At 35.7% G+C, this 21,171-nt stretch overlaps 2 protein-coding genes across 3 annotated transcripts in view; one reads left to right on the top strand and one right to left on the bottom strand.

The window, feature by feature from the left end:
- The window catches only part of LOC126827346 (DIS3-like exonuclease 2), a 32,907-nt gene extending 22,911 nt beyond the window's left edge, over positions 1–9,996 (top strand). For both annotated transcript variants that reach the window (XM_050556624.2, XM_050556625.2), the window contains exons 16-25: positions 719–826; positions 1,275–1,411; positions 2,657–2,780; positions 4,776–4,835; positions 5,644–5,730; positions 6,297–6,444; positions 6,678–6,808; positions 7,871–7,975; positions 8,513–8,680; positions 9,231–9,996. In XM_050556624.2, the coding sequence (XP_050412581.1) occupies positions 719–826; positions 1,275–1,411; positions 2,657–2,780; positions 4,776–4,835; positions 5,644–5,730; positions 6,297–6,444; positions 6,678–6,808; positions 7,871–7,975; positions 8,513–8,680; positions 9,231–9,269 (1,107 nt within the window). In that variant the 3' untranslated portion in view covers positions 9,270–9,996. The remainder of the gene's footprint in view (positions 1–718; positions 827–1,274; positions 1,412–2,656; positions 2,781–4,775; positions 4,836–5,643; positions 5,731–6,296; positions 6,445–6,677; positions 6,809–7,870; positions 7,976–8,512; positions 8,681–9,230) is intronic.
- Positions 1–21,171, bottom strand: part of LOC126827736 (coiled-coil domain-containing protein 115) — a 319,045-nt gene that overhangs the window by 46,918 nt on the left and 250,956 nt on the right. The gene's annotated exons all lie outside the window — the stretch shown is intronic.

Genomic DNA, 21,171 nt, shown 5'->3' on the forward strand with positions numbered 1-21,171 from the left:
AATTCCAACTGTCAAGGGATCTTTTACGTACATGCCAATGTGTACACGGGACCTCGGTTTTTCGTCTCATCCGAATGACTAGACAGCTGTCCTTGTCAGGCCCTCCGTCCTGCATCATTGACAAGGGGGAACCACGCCAGAAAATCTGGATGAACTTTCTCGGCCAATGCAGGGATCGTACACCCGACCTCCAGGCTAGCGTGCCAACGTCTTACCCTCTTAGCCACCATGACCGCCCCCCCCCCCCCCACTATCTACTGTGGATGAAGCAGTGAAGAAAAATTACATCTTGTCTGTAAAACACAAATGGTATCTTTAGGAATGGAAAATAAAGCAGCAATCAAATAACTTCCAATATTAGTTAGAAGAGATGTCGTGTGTTCTTTTCTTTCCTCCAATAATTTCCTCATCAGATGATTCTGTTTAAAGATACATTCCCAGAAAACTAATTCTTTCTCATGCAAGTAACGTGACAAACAAGCTCGCTTCAAATAGATTCTTGGGGCATCTCTTGAAATCAAATTGTTTTGAGAGAGATTTCATACAAACTTTTGATAGACAATTGAGTTTAAATATGGTTTTAGTCCAATTATATCATCAAATCACCCAGTTTGTACACAGGAAAGTATCTTTAACAACATGTGTATCAAATAGAAATAACTGGCTATTTATGCTGTTAATATTTGTCACATGTTTTTCTTATTTTTTTATAATTCAGGGATTTATTGACAGTCCAGATAAAGCATGGACTGCTGAAGAGTTACCTCCCATATCAGAAGGTTTCACTGTAGAAGATATTAAATCTAGAACATTATTATTACATAAGGTGAGAAATGAAATGATGTTATATTTTCCAGCAATGACCTGAGCTAATCGGACTTACAGGGAAGCTTTATCCGAACAGCAGTGTTTGAGCACAACCTTCGTCTTGAACATCCCCACTAACATGTAAACGAACGGGACCTGGGTTTTGCATTCCATCTGAAGGACTATACACAGTTCCTTGTCAGGTCTCCTGTCCTGCACCCAGTCTGTAAATACAAGCTGTAAAGACCTCATGCAAAATACAGAGGACAAAGCATTGGTGGGCGTATGTTACCATGAATGACAAGCAAGTCTGAAATAAGACATCTGTCACAGACTTTGTTAAATATAAAATTTCACACCACGTATATATAATAAAAAAAATATTGTGTGATGATTTCTATCTGTGACCAGGCATGGTTTCAAGATTTCGTTGTTAGAACAACCTGGTTGTTATTATATATCTACAGATAGCTAGTGGATTACGTCAAGCGAGGTTTGATAAAGGTGCTCTACGTTTAGATCAAGTTAAACTACAATTTACATTAGATAAAGATACTGGTTTACCTAACGGCTATACTGTATATCAACAACGAGAAAGTAACAGGTGAGTTATAAAATCAATAGTGTAATGGTTTGTTAAGGTGTTATAATTAATATTTATTACTGAGCTACTTATATTCAGTTCTAAAATATACTTCATTTCTTTAAGAGGGAGCGAATAACATTCACTCGACAAAAATATAGTTTAATTTTATTTCAATAATTTGCTAGTGCGTCGGAGTTTTTACCATTGGAAGGAAAACCAGAGGAACCTGAGAAAACTCAAGAGGTTGGACAAGCGATCCTACTTCTTATCACGTGCAAGCTAGGAATCGAAACCATGCCACTTGATTCAGTGACAGACCTTATGATCTGATGTGCATGCGTTAACCATTCAGCCACCCAACTCCCTGATAAAAGCTAGAGAAACCTAGTTAAAAAGTCGTTCAGTCACACAATAAACAGCAACTATATATTCCATACGAATGGTTAGCACGTATCATAAGGTCTGTCATTGAGTCAACTGGCATGGTTTCAATTCCCCGGTTGTATGTGACAAGGAGTAGGGTCGCCTGTCCAACCTCGTGGGTTTTCTCCATTTTCTTCCTACAGCTAAAGACCCCAGCACGCAAGCAAATTATTGAAATAAAATTGAAAGATGTGTTAGTCCCGAAATGAGTGGATGAACTGCCATTAAAACGAGTTGTAATTGATAGTTGGACCTCGATCATCTTGTGGTTAAGATACACAGTAGAATCTGAGTAACAGGTAGTCATGAGGTTAGGACTCTGGTCTAAGATGGGTGGTGGAGTGGCTGAATGATCTAACATGCTTCAGATAATAAGGTCTGTCATTGAGTCAAGGGAACCATGGTGAGTCAGTCAGTAAGATGCTGGCTCGCTAGCCGGGAGGTCCGGTGTTCGATTCCTGCATTGGCCGAGAAAGTTCATAATGATTTTCCTGTGTGGTTCCCCTTTGTCAGTGGTGCAGGACAGAGGGCCTGACGAGGAATAATGTATAGTTATTTGTATGGGTTAATAAACCCTAGGTCTTGTGTACACATTGACGTGCACGTAAAAGATCACCTGGCAGTTGGAATTTGAGTAGCCTATCACCGTTGTCCGGGAAAAATTTCCATAATTAGCCCAGCTGGACATTAAACTCCATTCCATTTCATTAAACTCCATTTGTTCCCACACTTGTCCATGACAAGGGGTCGTCTTCCTAGCATGGTGGGTGTTTTCTTAAATAAATTTATTGTGTGTTGTAGTTCTTGATTTATATATGGTTCTGTTTTAATGTTTTCTAGGTTAATAGAAGAGTTCATGTTGTTAGCCAATATGGCCGTAGCTCACAAGATAAACTCTGAATATCCTGATACAGCCATTTTACGTTGTCATCCTCCACCTCAGTCGAAGATGATTGATGACCTGGTAATTATATAGTTAAAATGTTCCCAAATAAAAATCAGCTGCTTCTTCATGTACACTTTGATTGAAATGAAATGGGGTTTAACGTCCTATTGTTCTGCTCCGACTGAGACGCGAGCTTTCATCCAATGAAAATCTAGTAAATAGCGAATAACAGTAAATACACATGACCTTAAGGAGAATTTAATCGATCACTGTCGTTGTTTTGCTATAATATAATTAGGTCGATTTTTTTTAGCCAAACTCGTTGTAAATCATATTTCTAATGAAAAGAAAGTGCGCGCTATTAATACTGGTTAACATGTAATAAGTGCATAAATGTGAAAGATTTAGGTCAGCAATGACTCATTGGGTAAAGTGTCCAACTGACAGCTGCTTACCACTTGGCGATTATGTGCCATGTTTTCGGACCCTCCACCCCATCAGACGGACAGTTTTCCCCGATGCCAGACAAGCTTTACCCCTCTTACCCCCGTGAAGCCGCTGTCGGTAATACCTGACGGGCTTGTCCTCTCTCAACAAATTCTTAGCTGTTTGTAGCCTGTGTAAATGTGATGAATCAATTTATTATTCTTAAGAAACTACACGACACTGTGGAATTAATTTTTGCATGCATTGTGTTTAACGTCCCACCACAGCTCCGAGTATTAAGATAATTTGAGAAGGGTTGGAAATGTTGTTTGATAGCAATGATATAGGCCTATATATAATCAAATATAAATATAGATAATTGCCAAATATCAAAATCAATCAAGGTGTGTGAAGCTATATTTTATTAGAGGCTCTCTTCCTACTGTAGTCTTTGCGTGTGTAGACATACATACTTTGCATTGTCGAGTTCACCCTAATATCAACTGGTTAGAATAGATCCCCTAAGCCCACCCTTCCTCATCTCTAATAAAGATGACACTGTAGCATCATATAATATAACTATGCATAAATCAAATCCAAGGCCAAGCACCCCACCCCCCCACACTGCTTAATCCCCCACCCTCCATATAAGGTTGGAAATACCTTTAATATCAATATACCCACAAAACGGAAATTCATAAAGCCCGACCACATCCATACCAAAGGCACCCCTAATAAGGTTTGGCAATGTAATAACAATTAACTGATGTTTTGTGGACAGTTATTTGTGTTTGCTAAATTATGACTCTTTGAAATTAATGCGTAGGTATGATACAGGTTGTGTTCTAATAACTGGCTAAAATGTCCCTTGTTTGTCCATTCTCCTATTTTAAAAAATATATATAGACTACTTGGTCTTGCTCAAAGGAGCGGTCTATGGGAGTTTTAAAAATAAATTATTTTTTTTAACTTTATTTATTAAAGATAATTGGATTATAGAGCAGGCAACCCCACTCTCCAAACAGATATAAATATTACAATCAAAACATAATGAAATTACAATAATAAATCAAATACATAAATATACACATATATATATTACATACACTCACACACACATGTACACACTACACATACACTAATTCATTGATAATTAACATCAAACAACTGAGAAAAAATGTACCATAATAGACTAAAATAAATATGTATGCTGCACATATCTAATATATAGAAATAGTTAAGATTTTTAATACATGTAGTTCAAAAATTAAATATTACTGTAATGACTTTAATTGACAAAAGTTCTGATTTTAATGAAAATGAATATGGAAAAAACAGTATGTACAAGCTCTGTTGATAAGATATGAATTTATAGGCTTGAATCAGCATACAATAAGTATGTAAAAACACGTCCCTTGCCTGGTCGTTTGTCCTGCACCACTGACTAGCAGGACCCACATCGGAAAATCCCAATGAACTTTCTCGACCAACACAGGGATCAAACATGTGACCTCCAGGTGAGCAAGCAAAAGTCTTACTCGGTGAGCCACCATGTCCCGTCCCCCCCCCCCTTGATTGGGCTAACTTACAGTTATCTCCCCTATAAATTATTCTCTTATAAAACAATACACTGTTTTTTTTCTGTAGCAAAAGACGTGTGAAGAACTAGGAATGGATATGAAAGTATCTTCATCACAAGCAATTCATGTGAGTACACAGTTATTATTATTATACCTTATACACAGTATTTATTATAATACCCTATACACAGTATTTATTATAATACCTTATACACAATATTTATTATTATACCTTATACACAGTATTTATTATACCTTATACACAGTATTATTTTACCTTATACACAGTATTTATTATAATACCTTATACACAGTATTTATTATACCTTATATACAGTATTTATTATAATACCTTATATACACAGTATTTATTATATTACCTTATATATACACAGTATTTATTATGATACCTTATACACAGTATTTATTATGATACCTTATACACAGTATTTATTATGATACCTTATACACAGTATTTATTATACCTTATACACAGTATTTATTATGATACCTTATACACAGTATTTATTATACCTCATGCACAGTATTTATTATGATACCTTATACACGGTATGTATTATACTCACACATTTTTGGAAAATGGTTTAATTTTTCAAGCTTAATCCATTCTATAATATTCTCCAAGCGATTATCTTAACATGTAATTAGGAAAACAAAACATCAACAATTATTAATCTGAAGGCTTGGCTTTAGTTGGATTAAAAATAGGCCTGTCTGAAGATTTTAGCCAACACCTATATAGTTGCCATGAATTTGAACCATTTTTGGACTGATATTCTTTTAAGAAAATCAAGCATTTACATTGTTTTAGTTTCCAAAAGATTCAAAGTTTTTCTAATGATATGTAGTGACTTTAAAGACCTGTACTGTTATTGATGAATATTTTAATGTGTTAAAATGAAATATATTTTCAGGAATCGATATTGAAATATGTTGGTGATGATGAATTTAGTGTGGCCAGAAAACAGGTGTTGGTAGCTTTATGTTCCAAACCAATGCAGGTGAAAACATATTTATTACTCTGTATCGGATAATCAATGTTTTACAACAAAGAGTAAGGGCCATCTGTCGAAACTTGTGGGGTTTTTCAGGTACCTCTGGTTTCCTCCCACTGCTAAAGTCCCTTAGACAAAATTATTTAAATAAAACTGTTTCTCTCTCTCTCTCTCTCTCTTGCTCTGTGACACATGAGCTCTCTTGACTGCCCCATTTTATAGCTAGTCCCCATACAAGGAATTCATTAAAGTGCACGATCTATCATGATTTTGATCCAGGCCTGTACATTCTCAAGATTGTCTTGCTCTGTTTCGATCTTGTTGGTGGGGCCTGGGAAACTTTCTTATTTTTTGTTTGCAATGACAAAGCGAGGTCCCCACCATGTACTCATTAACAAGAACATAAGAAAAAACCTGACTGGTGAAATTCAATGACGATTAGGAGGAAATGCTGCTATCTGGTCAAAATTCACCTCGATGTACACCGCTTAGTGTATGCCCATCTTCATTATCTCGATGGGTGAGACGTTAAACTCTATTTGATATGATTTAATTTCTATGTTTATTTATAGAATGCGAAGTATTTTTGTACTGGTATGTATGATGATGAAGAGAATTATCGTCACTACGCCTTAAATGTTCCGTTATATACACATTTTACTTCTCCTATCAGACGATATCCTGATGTGATGGTCCACAGATTACTGGCAGCAGCACTAGGTAGGTTATCATTACACATCCTGGTCGACAAGATTCGTCAAACCAAGTATAATAAACAGTTGATGTAGGTCGACTGCAGACAGTTTAAAGAAGAATAATTTAATTTTCAGTTCTACAGTGTCTTGATAAATGAATCATGGCCAAAGCCCCAAACCATTCACATGGCCATGCTGGTTAATTTGATAAATAATTTGATTTTATTTATATAATAGATTATCGAATTGTTTTTATAGGTTATTGTGAGCCACCTTTAGATAGTAAAGAAGATCGCCATAAAGAAGCTAATCATTGTAATGATAAGAAAATGAATGCCAAACGATGTTCAGAGAGTAGTACTGATATATTCTTCGCTGTTTTTGTGAAGGTAACTGGATCAATATCCAGGAGGTTGAGGGTTTGATTCTGGAGTGTCTAGTCATATGGATGGGACAAAATATCATTGGCACCATGTTAAGGATCCCCTGACAGTTGGAAATAGAAACAATGACAGTCAGTAGCACCATTGTCCAAGCATGTGAAGTGAAATTGAGTATAATGTCCTACTGTTTTGCTACAACTGGGCAGATGAAGTTGGGCAACGTCATACCGTATGCTATGAGGGAAATTTTGTTTGGACAGCGACACTACAGCCCTCCCTTATATCAAATCCCAACTGCCAAGGGATCTTTTACGTGCACACCAATGTGTATGCGGCGAATGGTTACCCTTGCACTCTGAATTAGAAGATTTGTCATTGAGTCAAGTAGCATGGTTTTGATTCCCTGCCTTTATGTGATAAGGAGTAAGGTTGCCTGTCTATCCTCATGAGTTTTCTCTGGGTACTCTGATTTTCTCTCACAGATCCTATTTTGTTTCGTTTTTTATAGTTCAAATTTTGTTTTACTTGTCTTTACTACACTAGGATCTGGAAGAGCTGTCCTGGTTGATGTTAGGGATTAGCCAGTAAAACGGTCTGTTGCAGCGAGTTCTTGGCGTGCTGTGCACAGAACTGTGGGTATCCCATTAGAAACATCAACGCTGATTGTTTAATCAAATATCTGGCGTCATAGTGTCAAAAGCCCATTGTATGACCCCTGTCACGACCTCCCATTACAACCGGTATGATCTTTATGCAGGGGAGGCCATCGAAAGTATAAAAAACTGAAACAAAGTATAGATCTGTACTTTAATCAGATTGGTTTCCTCCCACTGCTACGCGCAAGCAAATTATTGAAATAAAATTGAACCATGTTAGTCCCAAAATGACCTAGTTTGTGACGAGTGGTCGTTAAATCCCATTTCTCTCTATATCTCTATATCTAGTTAGAAATTTGCCAAGAATCGGATGAAAAGTTAAATAAACAAAGAAAAATAAAAGAACTACATTGGGATTGTTTGTTCATACAAATAATTTATTTACGATAAATCAAATTATATATACTTGCAGGAAGCTGGTCCGTTTGAGGAGAGAGGTATGGTAATGGCTGTGTTGGATCGGTCATTTGATGTTTATATTTTAAAACTTGGAGTCATTAAACGGGTTTACTGTGATGTAAGTATTATATAGCATAGTTTACTGTGATGTAAGTATAATATACCATAGTTTACTGTGATGTAAGTTTAATATACCATAGTTTTCTGTGATGTAAAACAACCTCAGGTGTATTAGCCTAAATTGTTCCTGTCTACCCGATCATGCCAGATTATCGGTTCACGATAGCCAAAGCCTTTATGACCTAGTTGTGTGGAATGGACATTAAACCCTCTCTCTCTCTTCTACAATATTTCCAGCCGTGTTGTTTGTTGATATAATATATAATAACCAACTTCTACAATATTTCCAGCCGTGTTGTTTGTTGATATAATATATAATAACCAACTTCTACAATATTTCCAATCGTGTTGTTTGTTGATATAATATATAATAACCAACTTCTACAATATTTCCAGCCGTGTTATTTGTTGATATAATATATAATAACCAACTTCTACAATATTGTAGTTGCCAACCGTGTCGTTTGTTGATAACCAACTTTTACAATATTGTAGTTTGCTACAGACTTTAATAGTAGTTTTATTTTGTCCACAGAAATTAGAAATCAAGGATAAAATCTTTGATAAAGGAGGCAAAGTTCCTAAATTAACGTTATTATGGCCAGTTACGGACGATTGTCCACAAATTATACGACAAGAAATAACTATTTTCTCATTGGTTGATTGTTTACTCAAATCTGATATGGAGCCACTGAAATGGACTGTAAGTCTTAAAATGTTTATTAACTTTTTATCTTATTAAACAATATTTTTTTTCAAGAAATTATCTGAATACTAAATGAAATCCCCACTTATATTCGCATTAAACGAAATTAAATCAAATATTTAAATCTCAATACAAACCATTGTCAAGCGGCGGACTGGGCCTTGGACTGTCGGACATCGTCCTCATGCCAAGAGGGTTCAAACCCAACTTCAGGGGACTATTGAAAAATAAAACATTGGCAAATACTTTTCAAAAGAAATAAAATTGATCTTCACATCCACCTAAGAAATATAACAGTGTAAATATGGGGAGATAAAATGATCTATGAGTGAAAAAGGTGAAATAAGGTAGTTTCAATTTCTCGTCATGTGACATATTCTTCACCCTCAGGTTTGGGGATTGTGGGCAATGAAACCATTTAGTCTGAGGGCCTACAGTTACCCAGTCCGACCCTGCAAATATCTCTTTGATAAGACGTACAAGAACCAATTTGTCATTCATTACATGCCCGTATGTAATTTTGTATTTAATTGTGTTTTTTTTTCAGGCTTACATCAAAAGACCAAAGGAAAATACGCCTTGTTGAATATACCAGTTTCATCTACACCTCAAAACACACTGTGATCCCTTTCATCCTTTCTGTAAAAACAAACCAGTTAGTCTCAAAACCTGCTATATTAATAGCCCCGTGTGGCTGTAACTGGGCTATTTTCCCTCTGAGTGGAAAGTGATGGTTCTCTCGAGTTCTTTAACTGTGATATCTAAAACTTGGGTATATTTTAAATAACAACTATATGATTACTGTGTGAAAATAATGGAAGATTTTTATGAGTATTTTTGGATTAACGTGTGCGCATTAAATCAGAAGCTCTGTCATTGAGTGAAGTGGCGTGACAAGAAGTAGGGTCGCCTGTCCAACCTTGTGGGTTTTCTCCGGGGTCTCTACTTTCCTCCTACTGCTTAAGACCCCTATGTGTAAGTGAATTATTGAAATAAAATTGTACCATATGTTAGTCCCAAAATGACCAAGTTTGTGTCGAGTGGACATTAACCCCCCATCTCTCTCTCTCTCTCTCTCTCTGCTGTAATGTTTTTTTTTGAAATGAAAAATGTTTTCTGTGTCATTAATATGATTTATATGAAAATTGTTGTAAATATTATATTGTAAAAATGGATTTGAAATCTATTTTTTAAAAACATGTATTTTTTATTAAAAAAATAAAAAAGCTAAAAGAAAAAAAAGCAAAAAAGACTTAACAAAAAAAATATAAAATGTATAAAAATATGAAAGAAATTTGAGTTTCTTTTGTAAAAAAAAAAAAGCAAAAAATATGAAATTTAAAAAAAAAGAAGCAAAAACTGAAAGAAATTAAAAGGTTTCTTTTTAAAAAACAAATGTGTTGTGTTTTTATTTTTTAAAACCCCTTACATGTATACCCAGATTTGTACAGATCTGTGTCTATATTTAAACATAAAACCCCCTTATACCCAGAGTATATATTTTATATTAAAAATTATTTCCACACTTTTATAAAGATTTGACCTTTTGTGACGTTTGCTTTGAAACAGTTTAATTTCCATTGTGTAGCATGCGTAGTTTCCATACACTTTTAAAATAGTGTAGCAGTAAGCCCTTCAATAAATGCAGTTGTCTCCCTTAGGGTGCTTTCAACACGATTCTCCACAATTCAACGTTCCGAAATTGAATTCTTTCAAAGATGTCAATCGAGTAAACAAAAGAATTTAGGGCGTTAAGGCACGTGCTAAGTGAATATGATACCATTTCGCCCAATCAATATTGCTGAAACGTTTGATAATAGCACGAGTCCGCTCACTCCTTTTTTTAGTCGGGAATTATAACAGGACACAATTTTTGTCAAATCGAAAGGTTCTGTAATGGCAACCGAACACCTCACAACAATGTTTCATTTCAGAATCACTGCCACTGTGCACCCCCGGGGTCTTCGATCATTTTTGTTTTAGGGGTCTCGTATACCAGGAATTATATGTCGCTGACTATTTGGGAACTCAGTGGACATGGAAAGGCGTATTGTCCTTTGCATGTACAGAAAACCGAGGTCCGGTGTAAAAAATGACGTGCACGTAAAAGAACCCGGATGTCTGATATTATTTATAAAAACAAAAGATAATGTAAATAAAATGTCACTTACAGTTAAGGTCTTTTGTCGATAATTACAATTTATCACCCAATAATAATTCTACAGTAGATGTCGCGTGTGTGATATATTTCATAATCCTTAGGAGATATCGCTTTACATGAATTTGATTGGTCAGTTTAAAATGAACTACTTTTTTTTTATTTTCAAAGAACAGTTCATTTCTTATTAAGGTTTCGAATCCCCGGTTGTACGTGACAAGGAGTAGGGTCGCCTGTCCAACCTCGTGGGTTTTCTCCGGTTTCCTCCCACTGCTAAAGACCCCTAGACGCGCAAGCGAATTATGTAAATAAAATTAAACCATATGTTAGTCCAGAAATGACTAGTTTGTGTCGAGTGGACGTTAAATCCCATTTCTCTCTCTCTATTTCTTATTAAAAGTAACTTTTTTTTATATTAAAAATGAACTATTGTTATTCAATTGACCTTGAAGGAACACTGGGTCAATATAAAGGAGTTTGCAATGGTTGATTTGCGGTCAAAAAATGATGTATCACCACGCCGTAATGTTCAGCAAAAGTGAAATCTACAGCAAAGAATTATATTTATCTATTTATGCACGTAAGAAGGGATTGGGTGATAAATAAAATCTCCTACCAGTCTTTTTTGTTATCAAAAAATATCAACACTCGTTGATAAAGTAAAAAAAAACAACTCGTTTTTTGTTAAACAAACTTTATTTTTTGGGCAATGCTTTACGTCACTGGGCAAATTAAACCAATTAGCTAATTAATAAGAGATAGCAGGGGACATAAAGGTCCAGGGGCAGTTCACAAAAGTTCGTAACTTTAAGAAAAAAAACTACGTTAAGAAAAACTTACGAAAAACATACGAATTATTTACGCCGGTTTCACAAAGGCCGGCGTAAGTTTTTTCTTAACTTTTTCTCGTATCTTTTTTCGTAAATACGTCACGAATGGTCGTGACGTCATGTTGCGTCACTTCATTCACACTTCTGTAAACATTCCCACGGACTGAATGTTGACAATGTCGGCATTATAGCCGTTATGTTTGATTTGATCCTTACCTTTTGAAACATAAACGACGAAATGATATATTCCTTATATACGCTAAGATTTAGCGGTGTATTTATGAATAAAATGCTATTTTCATGCCTGTTGTTTACTTGTTTTTGTTTGCTACGTCATAGCGCGTGACATAATATAGTACCATACTTTATTATTATTATTATTATTATTACAGCATATTTATAGTGCACCCTTTCATATATCATGTTCAGGAGCACTTTACAAAGTGACAATGTAAATCATACATAAACAACAAGATTATGGACATGTTAACGATTGTATACAGAGTCAGTTAAAAGCCTGATTAAATAAATGTGTTTTAAGTTGTTTTTTAAAAGAATATAGAGATTAACAACATCTTAAACTAAATGGTAGATTATTCCATAAAACAGGTGCTTGATAACTAAAAGAGCGCTGACCATAAGAGACTAGTTGAACAGTTTTGGGCTTTAAAAGTTCTGAGAGGTAAACAGGAGCTAAATTATTTAAACATTTACAAGTAAGTAATACAATCTTAAAATCAATTCGATATTTAACAGGTAACCAGTGTAAATTATATAAAACAGGAGTTATGTGGTCACATTTCTTAGTTAAAGTAACAAGTCTAGCCGCAGTATTCTGTACTTTTTGTAATTTATCTATAAGCTTTAAAGGTAAACCAATTAAAAGTGAATTAAAGTTATCTAATCGAGAAGTGACCAGAGAATTAACAATTGACTTAGTGGCCTCTACAGTTACACATTTACGTATTTTACCTATATTTCTGATATTAAAATAGCACGATTTACAAATATTATTTACTTGAGCTCCCATAAGCATAAAACTATCAAAGATTGCGCCAATATTACGAGCAGAATAAGATGAAAATATATCACAATTACCAATTACAACAGGGGGGTTATCATGTGCAGATTTACTTAATTGATGCCTTGAGCCTAATAACAAATATTCGGTTTTATCATCATTCAATTTTAGAAAGTTCTTTGACATCCATTTTCTAATTTCACTAATACAGTTCTCAAGTTGCAATTTTGATAAATTGAAAGAAGATGGACAATCAGGTGTAAATGAAATATATAATTGAGTATCATCGGCATACGTCGTCTGTAAGTCTGCCAAAAGCCGAAATGGAACCAAAAAGGAGAAAACAAAATTGGAACCCGGCAGCTTTCGGTGTTTTAATTGAGGGGGTTAAACAGAATTATGGGATTCTGAAAGGAAATTAAGCAGCAGTTTGACTAGGTCATCAAAAGACGGAGTATGGGAGACTATTTGTACAGTAAGTGTCGGTCTTTGCCGCGATAGGCTTACATACATGTAGTACAGGGCCTAGTAATAGCCTACTGCATTAATACTAATAGTAATACCATTAGCCATAGTCTTGTTTAATGAAAACTAGCGTACTGAGATTATTTTTCCTGAGCTCCTGTTTGTAATAAATTAAATACTATGTAAATGTTGTAGTATATGCTGGCTTACAACCGAAGGCCCACGAGGCCCTATACTTACTACGCTGCACTTCAGCCTGAGCCTGCAAAACCTAGGCCTATAGCCTATAGGCATACCGGTACTAATCCGACCCTGGCCATTAAAGGGAATTTTTATATCAATCGTGAAGTCTGAACACTAGTCTCAAATTGTGTAAATTTTACTTGCAGAGTGAACAGCGTTAAAACAAGACGATAATTCGTACGTTTACCTGAGTTTAGAATCAGCTGTTGCTTGAACATTAATGGAATGAAACCCTTTCCTGCAGACGAACAGCGGCTCATTTTCTCCCGATGGTGCTATGATGGCAACTTGTGTACCATCAATCGTTCCCACTACATTTGGGAAGCCAGCTATTTGGTGAAAACCTTCCTTTGTAGAATTGATATCTTCCATGGAATAGGGGAAATTTATTGATAATTTATCGTCAACACAGGTTGTTATTGCTCGTGAAACACGATAAATTACTCTAGACACTGATGGTACACTCACCCCATGTGCATCAGCAATGAGTTTTTGGAAGCTACCTGTGGCATAGTATCGTAATGCAATCAGGACTTGTACAGGTGATGACAAGGATTTCGATCGGTAAGTTGCGGTTTCGATATCATCATTAATACAGTAAATAACATGTAATATAGTGGTCCGATCAAGCCTGTACCGCGAAACTAACTCCTCATCTGTATGAGTGTCGAGAGGGTTTAATCTATCCTTGAATGTTCTCTCTCGCCGAAGTTGCCGATCCGCATAAAGTAACAAGGCGGCCATTTTGTCAAAGATACGAAAAAATTTCCAACTTACGACAAGGTAAGAGTTGCCGTAGACTTTACGATAAAAGTTACGAGTTTCGTAAGTTAAGAATTTTAGTGAAACGCGATTTTTACGTAAGTTTACGTTACGATAAACTTACGCAAATTTTTCATCGTAAGTTGCTTTGTGAAACTGCCCCCAGGACTACCCATGACGAATCTTGTCTGCGATATCACCCTAGGTGGATGTGGAATTTAAACCCCACTGACTGAATGATGGACTTGGCGAATCAGATACCTATTGAAATTCTTAACGTTTCCAGCAGTAGTAGCCCTGGCTAAAGCGAGTTGAGTGGGTTGAAGAACAGCGCAGTTCTGAGTTATTCTGAAGATATATGGGTAGTCCTATTTAGTTCGTGGACATGTCTTTTCTAAGACCCATTTTAAGTTCATTATTGCAAGAACGTGAAGTTTAAGTTTTGGAGCTGTAACAGTCATACTCAGACGACGAGTGGCCAAAACAAAGAATGTGTAGCAGGTTTTGTGTTACACATGCCAAAATTGGTAAGCATGTAGTTCCATATTCAACCAGGATGCTACAGTGACCCCCCTTGTCAGTGGCGTAGGACGGGGGGGGGGGCTAGTAAGGGACAACGTATACTTGTTGGAATGGTACGAAAAACCGAGGCCCCGCGTAGACATTGACATGCAGGTAAACGAACCATTGGCAGTTGGAATTCGAAAAAAAGAGTAGGCCATAGCGCCAATGCCCAGCAAAAAGTTCCCTCATAGACTTTATTAGCCTAGTCGGAGATGGAACGTTACCATGGAAACAAATGTTTTGTATATATTAAATCCGAGCAATTCCTAGTTAGTAAAGGCCACAACTATTAGTTTGATATTTTTACAAAGTTTCATCAAGATTTCTTGAACAATGAATGCCGGTATGCCTGTATACAAAAGTTCATTGGCTCTAAGTTTTATGTCAATTTTGTTAGTGAATTTTTGAAAAGATAAGTCTTTAATCGAGATTAGAAGATTGACAAGAAGTCACAAAACTAATTTCAACTGGGTGCGACTTCCGTCTTTCAACGGCGTCAACAGCAAAAGCTTTGTCCAAAGTTTTTTTTTTAAATATAATGTTGACTTAATTCATAGAGGTAATCAGGAGTCTCTCCACTGATATGTTAGACAGAATACTTTAACGTCTATCCGGGCCCTGACTGGTATTTAATAAAGAGTTTGAAGAACTATGGATATGTGACAACGATATGAAGATCTTGTGACCATCTTGCTGTGGGATTAGGATTCATTGAAGGTGAATTAGTTGATTTTGGGGTAGGCCGATAAGAAGACTATTACAATAGTCTAGTCGCGATAGAATTAATGATCGCGCTACAGCAGAAGCTGAATTTCGTCTGAAAACATTGCGGATCGAACTTATGTTCTTCAGATGGCAGTAGCATTTTTTATACAGATCATCAAGTTGTTTTGTAAAGGTCAGACCACTATCGAACAATATGGCTAAATGTTTGACCACTTCCGCTTTATCTGCATTTAATATCCAGTGATTTAAATTCATCCAGGTTTTAAGTCTTCCGATACATGTAGCCATTATTGTGAGCACCTCTGATCGGATCCAGGAGTAAATGAATCTAAAAGTTGAGTATCGTCAGTATAACGATGATGACAGAAAGAACCTACAAACATTGTTCCCATGACAACATATTTTTTTGTACGACCGTCTAATTATAAGATGTGTACACAAAGTTTCATAAAAAAATATCTGGAACAGTTTATGAGATAAACTCCGGAAACAAAACTGACATTGAATGACAGCTTGACGGAGTCAATTTTTATATATCTCCCTAACTTCGTTCAATGTGGGATAATTGCCGGACCTGACGAACATTAAGTTTGACACCTCGACATAGAAGGAGAGTAATGTGGATGTAAAAGAATAAAATATGTTGATAATTGTATGTAATTAGTTTTCTAAAAAAAAAAGAGTTGCATCTGTTTGTTTAGTTTAATGATATTTGGAATAAGTAGATATTTTTAGATATGTTATGAATATAGATTTAACAATTTGTTACTACTGAAATATACTGCCCCACTGTTCTCAAAAATGACCCAAGACATTGCCGGCCCTTTGTTGCTCCATCTGTGGTGGGAAGTGTTCAACCCAACGAAAATTTGCGAAACCGTTATACCTGGTCAAAGAGATGAGACATTGAAAGTAAATGGGGAATAGAATGTTGACGAACATCCAAATGAACGGAACATCATTATCAAGTTCAAAATGAATATCTAACTATATACAGTATAGGTATAGCTGACTGATTCCTGGAACGGAACCCAGGTGTCGTGTAGCACTATGCAGTTGCTTGGAACTGAACCCAAGTGTCGTGTAGCACTATGCAGTTGCGGCAACCAAATCAAATATGTAGTGATATGCAGTGCTATGAGTCGCTGACTCCCCACATCCAACTTACTCTTTCCCCTGCTACATATTTTATTAGCCTCGTGATCGTCTAGTATTGTCCCAGGTTGTATTTGTAATTCTTTACTGGTTAGGATTCCACTTTAAACGTTGTGAATTATACATAAATAACCATATCACAGATCGTTTCTGCATTTTATTTCAAGCAATGGATACATAGGTTACCCTAACCCTAACCCTATCGCCCAGAACTTTGATAGTTTTCTACCCGTGGGATTCAGCTTTCAATTATCTCATTGTTCAAATATGACGTAATTAATTATAATGATTGGCTCTCACCCTTAAATGGACAGTAGGAATATTCCTCTTATGAGTGATCTAAACCATATAATTTATCCCTGGCTCTAGACCCCTGTTCCTATTATTCTCACAATATTCTATAAACAATTTAATTTGCGTTTTTAATAAACTCATACTATATCTAATATTTTGACAATGGAGAAGACAGATAAAACATATTAATCATGTTGTTTCACGCGCTGTTTTGTTTGTTTATGAATAGTTAAACAATAATTAATTGAGGCCTTAATTATTATACATATAATATGTGTTGTTTTGCACAAATCTCGTCATCAATATTATAACAATAGAGGAATTATACAAGGAGTTCTGGCTCAATATCAGTTAAAACAGACAATTCTGGATATAAAACCACACAAATTATATCGATTGTTGAAATCCCAAGAATAAGAAAACGTGTTTAATATCAGTTTCAAATATTGATAAATCTGATGAAAAGTTGTTTAATTTGGCGTCTCTGTCTCTATAGAATCATGTCAACAAACACAGTTAGTGAATTAACGTAGTCTTACTATCGTCTAGAGTTTCTTCCTGAATGAAAGTAAATCTACTCTAAAACCTTAATGTCGGAGATTTATCGCCCGTTGAGACAAAACTTCAACGTTTTAAGAGATTATGTAAAGAAATTTAAACTTCCCGTTTCAAACAACATTTGTAAAATTATGAAATTAAAGGGTTTGTGATAAGTTCAGATAGTAATTTAGTTTTGTATTTTAGCTATTTAATGCACGGTTTCCACACGGTAAATATAGAGAGATGGCTCATAAAAGAAAGTAATTAAACGTTACGAACAGAATTAATAGTAGGTTGAAAGGTATTGGTAGCATCGTTTGAGGCAGTCAGAGATTGTTCAGCAAACCGAGTGAATAGAGAAACAAGAAGAACCGTACACATTGCCTTCAGGGGTGGAATGTATAGCTCTGTTATTACTTCTTATTGTAATGGTTTAGAATAAAGGAATGTATAACTCTGTTGTTTATAGTTTTTAGTGTAATGGCTTAGAATATTTTATTTTGTGCTCATTAATAATCATAGAAAGTTATTACAACAATGCAAAAGGAAAAAAAAAACTGTGCAAGTACATGTATAATCTATAACCAGCGGTTGCCAGGCAATATACGCCCACATTTTGAAAGAGATGGACAGAGAACAAACTAAAAAAAATGCGATTTTTGTACAATCAGGGGCCATTATCCTGGAAGTTAGAGTCCGATATGCACGAATATCGAAAACAACTGAGATCTTTTGGATATAAACATATATTCTAAGTTTCATCAAGATCGGATAAAAGGTCCACGAACTTGGTATTACATACTTCTACACTATTTGCGTTCAAGCAGCAGCAATTTTGTCAAGCAGTTTCGGTCCGATTTTCACGATATTCGAACTTAACTATCATGATGATGTAATAGTGATATATTTAAAAAGTTTTTTTTTTAAATTGGATGACAATTGTGACCCCTAGAGTGTCCGCAAACTAAAATCATGATTTTTCGTACAATAAGGGGCTATAATTCATGAAGTTTCGATCCGATACATTCCAATATTGTTACAGTATTAGTTCCTTGATCAAGTTCAGATGACAAGACTAGTTTAACATCTCATAATACTTTTATTCTTCTTCTAACATATTATGTACAAAACTTAAGACTCTGTAATTAGCTTGTGTTGAGGGAGCCATGGCCCTAGCTCGGCTAGGGACCTTACATTACATGGCCGTTGTCCGGTCTTAACTCCAGACCTGCGTGGCCTGTCCTGGCCGGACCTCTACCGTCGATTCGTTTGTTATCTGGGTTTATAAACCCTGCCAAAAAAGGATCTTATTAGGCAATCTCAAAATCGGAGAAGAATTGTGACCTGTAGAGAGCCCACAAACAAATTGTGGACGGACATGGGTGTATAAAATATGTGGGCTTTTAAAAACATCAAATGTGGTTCGACGCTATGAGAACTAACGTTTAACAGGCCTTTTAATGCACCATGTAGAAATGACTCGACACTGATCAAATAGTGTGGTACTTGATTATGTTCCAATTACTAAATGCCATTTAAAGAATAGACTCGATATTGATGATTTATGGCTTTGTCATTAAAAATGTCATGCCCATCGTGTATCATCGAGTTCTCTACTCTTAATATATATTTGCATGACATAAAATGATTTGTGGACATAACGTGCATGTTTTACAGTTGTATTATTTGTGAAGAGTGAAGTTTATTGACCATGGTGATTTACCATCACAGTACAGATTGTTAGAATTTGTTTTATATGATTATAATTCCCCACATTCAGATCACCAATATTGATACAAGCATGAATCTCAAGTATTAAATATTACCGTGTATTTTTATTATTCTGGCTAATGTCGCTTTCAGCAGCGATGAATAAATTTACACAACTACAATTCTCTGATCCTATTTCGTCTGACATATTTGTTTTAATATGTTACAGAATAAACGCTTCCATTTTTAATTTTATCACTGCACAATATAATCGAGTTATTTCTAATTGCACCGTTGGCGTCTATCGAATAACTGTATACATAGCACTGGTCACTGTTAACTAGATATATAGCACAGGTCACTGTTAACTAGATACACAGCACTGGTCACTGTTAACTAGATACATAGCACAGGTCACTGTTACCTAGATACATAGCACTGGTCACTGTTAACTAGATAGATAGCACTGGTCACTGTTAACTAGATGGATAGCACAGGTCACTGTTAACTAGATATATAGGACTGGTCACTGTTAACTAGATATATAGGACTGGTCACTGTTAACTAGACAGATAGCACAGGTCACTGTTAACTAGATACATAGCACTGGTCACTGTTAACTAGATACATAGCACTGGTCAGAGTAAACTATATGGTTGGGCACTGTAGTATTGGTCACTGTTAATTTGAAATCCTCAATTTTGGATTCCTTTTTGGCTGCCATTTTGAATTTCTGCTATGTTGGATTATTTAAAAAAAATTCTCTAACATAAAAGATATAGCAAAAAGTCATATCTTACGAGATTCTCGCTGGTTATATGCCATAAAAGTTATCACTAAATTTGGCTGTGAAAACAATAGTCAACAACATTTGAAAAATACACTTTTTGATTGGTTTTTTTGGGGGGGGGGGGGGCGTTGGGGGAGGATTCGTTTGTTTTGTCGCACATTTCGCCTATATAACCACTTTGTGTTTGAACCAATATGCATTCGTTTCTTTTGTAAATTGTTTTGGGTAAAATGTTATCCCTCCACGTCTAGTAGACTACACTACATGACACGAACCTCAGTAGACTAGATACTCATACACTACATAGCACTGATTAGACTAGAGTCCTACAGGACACTAACCCATGTAGACTAGATATACTACAGACTAAGGCTACATAGCACTGATTAGACTAGAGTCCTACAGGACACTAACCCATGTAGACTAGATATACTACAGACTAAGGCTATATGGCACTAGCACTGATTAGACTAGAGTCCTACAGGACACTAACCCCTGTAGACTAGATATACTACAGACTCGAGCTAGGGGTCCTACATGACACTAACCTTAGTAGACTAGAGTCCTACATGATACTAACCCCCGTAGACTAGGGCTAGGGGTCCTACATGGCGCTAACCTTAGTAGACTAGAGCACTACCACGTGTCTGAAGCAACGACCGCGAGTTTTACAACATCTAGCCTTTGCTAGATTAGTCTGAAATTCCCGAATCTATAGGTACATTATCCCCTTTACCGCAAATTTATGATCAATGGCGTTGTCCAATCAGAGGTCGTGACACAAAGATACTCAAATCAAACATGGCGACCTCTATGGAAATCTTGATATTGAACGAACCTTGAACTTTGCAACTCGATTATCACATATAGACATTTTAGCTGAAAAGCGCGAGACTTGATATTCGTGATGATTTTTTCAATCAAAATTAGTGAGGAAATATGGTGGGTATTACGTGAAGAGCTTGATAAGATGTACGTAGTTAAAGCGAGATCAAACCTTCCGTTGAAGATGATACTGAACTCGGTACACTTGATACCCTAAATGATACTAATCCTAGAAGCTAGTCATGAAACTAATTATATATTAACATGTTGCTAACCCTAGTAACTCGATTAATTTCAATATTACTCCCCAAAAAAACCTGTCTTGAATTGGCTGATTGTTGACAAGTAAAGATAGAATGCTGAAATGTCATTTGACAGTTTAAAGAATAACCTCTTCTTTTTAAA

Source organism: Patella vulgata, chromosome 7 (genome assembly GCF_932274485.2).
Source record: "Patella vulgata chromosome 7, xgPatVulg1.2, whole genome shotgun sequence".
NCBI classification, from domain to species: domain Eukaryota; kingdom Metazoa; phylum Mollusca; class Gastropoda; family Patellidae; genus Patella; species Patella vulgata.